The sequence below is a fragment of the Ictalurus furcatus genome, chromosome 1 (genome assembly GCF_023375685.1).
Source record: "Ictalurus furcatus strain D&B chromosome 1, Billie_1.0, whole genome shotgun sequence".
NCBI lineage: Eukaryota > Metazoa > Chordata > Actinopteri > Siluriformes > Ictaluridae > Ictalurus > Ictalurus furcatus.
This window is the reverse complement of record NC_071255.1, coordinates 11,722,984-11,729,976: the sequence shown is the minus strand read 5'-3', so window position 1 is coordinate 11,729,976 and position 6,993 is coordinate 11,722,984. Positions and strand designations below refer to the sequence as shown.

Below are 6,993 nucleotides of genomic sequence, written 5' to 3'. Positions count from 1 at the left end.
TTCCTGAAGCAAAAAAAAAAAAGTTATTCAACACCTAGAACCAACGTAACAATTGCCCCCTTAAACTTAAAATCTGGTTATGCCACCTTTAGCAGCAATAACTGCAACCAAATGCTTCCGATAACTGGAGATCAGTCTTTCACTTACTTCTAGGACTAGGATTTACTCCTATTGATTATTGTCGGGTCTGATGACCAGACATTCTCCTTTAGGATTTTCTGGTAAAGAGCAGAATTCATGTTTCCCTCAATTATTGCAAGTTGCCCAGGCCCTGAAGCAGCAGAGCCTTAATGTTCTTCTGGGTTAGCAGTGAGAGAGAGAAATAGTTTGTATATTTTGTATGCTACCAAAAATCACTAATTGGTTTTGACAGGTCAAGGTAAAAAGGTCATCAATTATAATGATCTTGACAGGTATTCTTCATCAAATATAATTATGTTTGCAGGTCATCGTCATCAAATATAATTATGTTTGCAGGTCATCATCATCAAATATAATTATGTTAAATCCGGTTCTGGTGCAGTCCCATGCATACATACATACATACATACATACAAGTTCTTTCACATAGATTGTGAAACACTCATGAGTTAGGCCTAGGTCAAAAGTTTAATGATAATTATTGATACATGTTCTTTCCTATAGCTGTCCGGTGCAATTCCACACACACACACACACACACACGCACGCACGCGCACACACAGACACAGACACACACAGACACCGACAGCGTCATTTTTAAAAGTAAAGAAGGTGACTGGATGCCGCCCTTAAGCGATTACTTGTGTGGTCTTACCAGCAAACTAGATGATGGCGATCAAATCGTAGGATTCCTTTAAAAACTTAAACTTAAAAACACTTAACACAGACAAGCCACTATCTGTCTTCAAACCAAGACTTGAGTGCAAACACCATCAACCCCGACTTCAAGAAAAATAAGCATTGACAAAAAGCATCAAATGCACATGTATTCAGCACAGAGATCCTTGATTTACTGAGTTTAACACGCTGTTGATTATTTCCATTTTTCAATAGTTCCACTTTCACTCTTTTCCCCCGCATGGATGGATCTGCATGGAGCCATTCAGGACAAGGAGAGAGGTATGTCTTCCTCTTTTTGGGTGGAACCGCTAGGCCTCTCCAGTTTTCAACAGGGGCTCCAGGGCTGTCATTGCCCTCTGCTTCACTGAGAGCCACAACAATACTGCGTAGTAGCTCTCACAACCTCTTTTGGAATTGGTGCACCTGCACATATCCATTCTGTCAGCCAATGTGTTATTGCATTAACATCGTGTCTCTCTGACAGCATTTGCACCACTGGGACACCTGAATTCTCATCCCCTGCCAGAACACCCTGATATAAGAAGATATGGCCAGACATGCCATTTGGTCTCTGTGGTTTCCTCACTACTAAGCTAGTTGCATCAAAACTCACAGTGGGGTTAGTAGACTTCTTTGATAATGACTTGTACATAAACATTTGTGTTTGACTCCAGTAGTGACAGAAAAACTTGTCCAGTCAAATGTCTTTAATGCTACCACTGTGAGGTGCACTATATTTTAACATCTGCAGTGACAAAATAGGATCCTTGTCGCCTAATTCTAAGTCATTTCTCTCTTGCTTTGCTTTGCACAGTGTGGCCAAATTAGGAAGATGGCTTGGCTCAGGATCTCCAAAAACCATCAGCTGTGTTGCCTCTGATGCCCTCCATGCATGGGGTTCCATTCTACCCTCACACAGTTATTTTGCAATCTGAACACACAAGTTACCAGGCATTGCATGCTTGGAACAGCCAGTGTGCAGGGAGTCATCAGTGTTTTTAATAAAACAATTGAGCACCATAGGGCTGTTCATTTCAGGCTCTCTGTCACATTTTATGTGAATGTGGCCATGACATTCCTTACAGTTGCCTCTGATTTCTATGTATTTCTCTGTGGCTGATGGATAGACCTTGGCTCTTTTAAATTCAAATGTGCAGGGGCTTTTCACTTCTTGCCAAATGTGATGATTTATCACATGCGTCCAGATGCCAGGCTTCAAAATAGTGTATTCCCTTTTTTGTGTTTTAGAGAACTTGTTTTTGTATTGAACTGTTTCAGGCATGAATTCAATCAATTTCTGAAATGGAACTTGAAGATTGAAAGTCCAGTAATCTTTCTGGTCTGGGGGAAAGGCACCCTGGCTCAAAATCAGTGTCATCACTTGTTTCACGATCACTTTGATAAATAAACCCTAAAGCAGTCCAGATGTTGTGTCTGTTCAATTTAAAAAAAAGTATATAGAGCCTTTGCAGTGATCTTTTCTAGCTGCTCACTAAGCTCTGTCCAGATGCTCTGATTAGGAGTAGCTACGTTGCCATTTTGGACTATGGTCTCTCTTGATGAACAGAGGACTGTGAAAAGGGAATCCCTTTCGACTGCTGGTTTCTTGGGCATCTGGCATAAGCAAAGCATAATTACCCACTGAAATAATCCTGATGCAAAAAAATGTCATATACAGTATAAACCTGTTTTCATGTATTACTGTATTTGCCAGAATACAAGGAAAATATAATATTGTAATAATATAATAAGGATATTATATCTTATATTAGGTCCAATATGGTAATGTTGACCCCTAGATGCACAACGCATTCAAAAAACTAACATGGGTACCATGTGCAGCTGTAATTAGCATTTCATAGCTACATTAGCCATACTAGTATTAGCAATGAGTTTTCTGTTCAATAAACATTGACAATCTTAGCTCTCTTGAATGTTGTATCATTATGATTGAAGTTAACTAATAATATTGTTACTGACAGTCTTAAAACATTAGACTTACACTGGCCAGAATTTCGATTTAGTATCTATATCGACTTTTGCTGTACTAAATTAACACTAAATTCAACAAGAGCATCTTGAACAGAAGTGTCACTTACACCTAGTGGTGAAGTGAAGTGTAGCAGATTATTCTGCTTGTAAATAAATGAAAAATTCAATCATGAGAGACCAGTGAATGAAGTAAAGATAATTGTTTATTGAACAAATGATATGATTTGTCTTGAAAAAGTCTTCGGCAATTTGAGTCTAAAAGGGTGCTCACACCAAGGAGATTTGCACCTATAATTCAATGTCTAATATTTTAAAAACAGAAGCAGTACAAACAAAACTTTTATCAGCACAAACGGAGCACAAATGATTGAGACTATTTTGCCTACATTTTGCGTTGGGTGTGGGCCAACTTCACGCACGTAGGCATCTTTTGCTTCTTATAAGCCCAGTCAGGAAACGTTCAGCATATTCCGGATCAATCTTCCAGAAGCTACCCTTTCCAGACTCATCCTTCTGTCTTGGAACTTTTCTGAAGCATATATTCAGCAAGAGATTGCGACGGATGGACTTCTGAAATAATTTATTTGGTCAGAAGACAAAACCACGATAGCAACTTTCATTAATCACTTTGTGAAATTCATGCTATTCCTTAATTATATTTCTCTTTAGCAAAGCAGAAATTACACTGTTGGGATGTTCTCTGCTCATTCTCTATTTTAATCAACACCATCATAGACTGAAAAACTCCCACAAAGAAGCTATACTTACATGAAGCAGTGACCCTCTGATCTTAGCTAAACATTATATCTTAATGTTTTGGGTTAGAGTGGCTAAAAACTGAGGAAATGTCTGGCTAATCCTCAGAAAGCTAGAGAGTTAATTAATCATTCACCAACAAGTGTTTATTTTTATTTCTCAAAAAAATCCCAAATTTAATTAGAACATCTGATGACTAAACTGACTGAATTTCTTTCCTTTTATATAGAATCAGGCTACACAGCACCTATGCTTTTCTTCAATGCCACTTTATTTGTATGGGACCTCAATTCATATGAAAGACAGTACAGGCATAAAGCTGGCTTGATATCGGACGTTCGATATTCGCAGATATGCCGAAATTAAGGGACCGTCTCTAAAGTTACATACAACATTGTTAAACACGATTCTAACTTCAATAGCATTTGAAGGGAATGATGTACAGTCACACAGCCAACTGTAAAGTGTTCATCTAGGTGTCAGCTATAATGCACACCTCTTAGATTTTTGATATTTAACAAAATAAACTATTAAATCATATATAAATATTGCCATGTATTTTATTACTGCATGGGCTCATACACAAAATATACCATTATTTAAAGCTCAATAGCATTTTAAGGGAATGATGTGCAATCACAAAACCAACTGTAAAGTGTTCGACTATGTGTCAGGTATGATTAGATTTTTGATATTTAACCCTACAATGCATGAACCAAAAAAACCTTCACGAATGCATAAAGGGGGTCAAAATGATCAGTACTGGATTGAATGGTTTTCTTCAACAAAAAAAAAAATAGATGTCCTATTAATGAAATAATTAAAGGAACTGATGATCCCTGAATGTTTTCATATTTCAAACATTTTTATTTTTATTTGTAATCCTCGTCCCTTTCTTCTGTACCATTCTGCTTATTGTGCCCTTATTGTGCCCCATTTTTATTTGTTTTCTTTTAATTTATTTATGTACATGTTTAGATTGTGGATGGGAGCCAAAGGAATTCAAAATTATTTACATAGGCAGCACTTCCAATCAACCTCTTGAGCCCTCCACTTCCCTGTCACAAGAATAATCCTTGTACGGATTATTAGTCTGTGACTGTACATCATTCCCTTCAAATGCTATTGAGCTTTAAATTATGGTACACTTTTTTGTATGAGCCCATTCAGTAGTGAAATTCATATCAAATTTACATATGATTTAATAGTTTATTTTGTTAAATATCAAAAAACTAAGAGGTGTGCATTATAGCTGACACCTAGTCGAACACTGTACAGTTGGCTGTGTGACTGTACATCATTCCCTTCAAATGCTATTGAGCTTTAAATTCTGGTATATTTTGTGTATGAGCCCATGCATTAATAAAATACATGGCAATATTTATATATGATTTAAGAGTTTATTTAGTTTAATATCAAAAATCTAAAAGGTGTGCCTTATAGCTAACACCTACAGGAACACTTTACAGTTGGTTATATGACTGTAAGTCATTCCCTTCAAATGCTATTGAAGTTAGAAATGTGTATAACAATGTATGTAACTTTTGAGATGGTCCCTTAGTTTCTGCATATCTGCGAATATCGAACATCCAACGTCAAGACAACTTTATGCCAGTAAAGAACTGTCATTGTGCTCGGCAGAGGTTTGTTTCTATCCACCGACCAAAGGGTCTGATATGAATGCTATTATAATTGCTCTTTCTCGCTCACTGTAGTATAGTATAGTAGTATGCTCAGATTTAGTTGTCAAGTTTGTGGATACATGTGACCCATTTAGCTTTTTGAGAAGGAAACTAAAATTGGAAACAAAGTGGTCACTATAATCAACTCTAGGAGAACAGCCTAACTTACCTTCCAGGTGGGATCAGCATGGCAGAAGTAGCAGAAGTTGTCAGTGATCCATTTATAGATACAGGAGAGTGTGATTTTGTTTTTCTTGCTTGCCTGCATAGCCATACAAATTAGGGTGGCATATGAGTATGGTGGCTTAACGTGAGGGTTTGTCTTGTAGTCAACCTCATCTAGGCAGTGGCCATGTGCAACCAAGCTGGGCAGAGTGCACAAGGCAGGAACTGCTGTTGCTATGGGCTTACCAGGGGTCAGTGGCATGCCTATGGAGGCAAGGTCGCCTGGTAGAGGAGATGCAGGAGCTTCTCCACCCAGCTGCTGCTCAAAGAGTTTGTTCTGATGACTAGTAGAAATCACTTGTTGCCTTCCAAGGTCACTAAGGATAGAGAACTCTTGCAACCACTGCAGACTGGTCAGACTGTCATCCATGTTGTCAAAACTGCTGTTGTTGAAACCGCTGCTTTCGATTAGGTCCTTTGTAGCAGGACTGGCTACTTTTTCCTCCAGCCCCACTGAGCCCTTGGGCCACAAATCTATACAGTTCAACGACAGCATGTCCCACTGTCACCTTTCAATTCACTTCTCCAACAGTGACCTGCACACAAAACACTCACATGCACATCTAGTCCACAGCCAGGTTTAATTATGCATGATGCAAACATTAACTGGAACATATCAAAGTAGTTCAGTTAAAAGTATAAGCCTGAGGTTCCAAGAATATTTCTGTAAAATTTGATATAAGAATGGTATATAGTCAGCTATGATGAAGCCACTCAAAGCTCCCCTAAATTTCACAGCTGACTGAAGATCATAGAATTTCCCAGAACAGTCACAGCTAGCTGTGCAGGCTGTCTGAGAAAGTCTTCCAAAAGGAAAATCTTCCAACAACTCAAGTACTTCCATCCACCACAGTGACCTAACACACTTATCTAGGCATTTAAAAAACTGGTTACATGATTTGAAACGCGATGTAGAAAAATAAATAAATAAATAAATAAATAAATAAATAAATAAATAAATAATTTAAAATGCATTTATATATATGGTCAATAATTCTACTTAAATTAAATAAATAAATAAAAACTTTGGTCAAACTCACCTGATATGTCATTTAAATCCTTATTAGGACAGGCGTGTCACGTTGAGGCCAAAGTAAAAAGACTTAATGGTTTGCGTTGATGCGCACAGTTCGCTCCCGCGTCTCCGGTACAAAGGGGTCCAAATACGTGCACGCTCGTGGAAAAGTTTCACCCTGAAGATTGTGTTGACACGCAGGCAGTTTACCCTTTGTTGTGCATAGCGATAGACCGATGCAGCCATAACACTGACTGGTAGGAATCATCAAGAACTTAGAATTAGAATTTTATGAAGTCATTGTATATTGCTGTCTCTATGGAAGGGAGTCAGTGATACAAGATGTAATTTGTCTCTAGGGTGCTTAAAAAGAACCATGTAGTTGGTGTTCAGGTTGACTGTTCTGCTAGTCTTACCTTGAAAAAACAAGTTTTGAACAAGGTAGATGACGCTCAGATTTCTGTGATGGGTGTATTTTGTAAAAGCCTTTTCTACTTCATC

At 37.9% G+C, this 6,993-nt stretch overlaps 1 protein-coding gene across 3 annotated transcripts; it reads right to left on the bottom strand.

Moving 5' to 3' along the window:
- Window positions 1–2,999: 2,999 nt before the first annotated feature.
- LOC128608140 (forkhead box protein J1-A-like) lies at window positions 3,000–6,726 on the bottom strand. 3 transcript variants are annotated; one of them, XM_053625637.1, is made up of 3 exons: window positions 6,518–6,726; window positions 5,422–6,040; window positions 3,000–3,384 (listed from the first exon to the last, which is right to left on the bottom strand). In XM_053625637.1, exons 2-3 carry the CDS (start codon window positions 5,971–5,973, stop codon window positions 3,226–3,228), a joined length of 711 nt encoding a protein of 236 aa, XP_053481612.1. In that variant the 5' UTR covers window positions 5,974–6,040; window positions 6,518–6,726; the 3' UTR covers window positions 3,000–3,225. The 3 variants fall into 3 exon arrangements, with proteins under 3 accessions (XP_053481612.1, XP_053481601.1, XP_053481620.1); XM_053625626.1 differs by having other exon boundaries at window positions 5,422–6,013; window positions 6,518–6,724; XM_053625645.1 differs by having other exon boundaries at window positions 3,206–3,343; window positions 5,422–6,013; window positions 6,518–6,725.
- Window positions 6,727–6,993: the final 267 nt, after the last annotated feature.

What these genes read in the sequence shown, in the direction of transcription:
- LOC128608140 (XM_053625637.1), bottom strand. Translation starts at nt 5,973, where the DNA reads ATGCTGTCGTTGAACTGTATAGATTTGTGGCCCAAGGGCTCAGTGGGG. An exon ending in ATGCTGATCCCACCTGGAAG is followed by an intron (nt 3,385 to 5,421) that starts GTAAGTTAGGCT and finishes AAATTATTTCAG; the next exon opens with AAGTCCATCCGTCGCAATCT.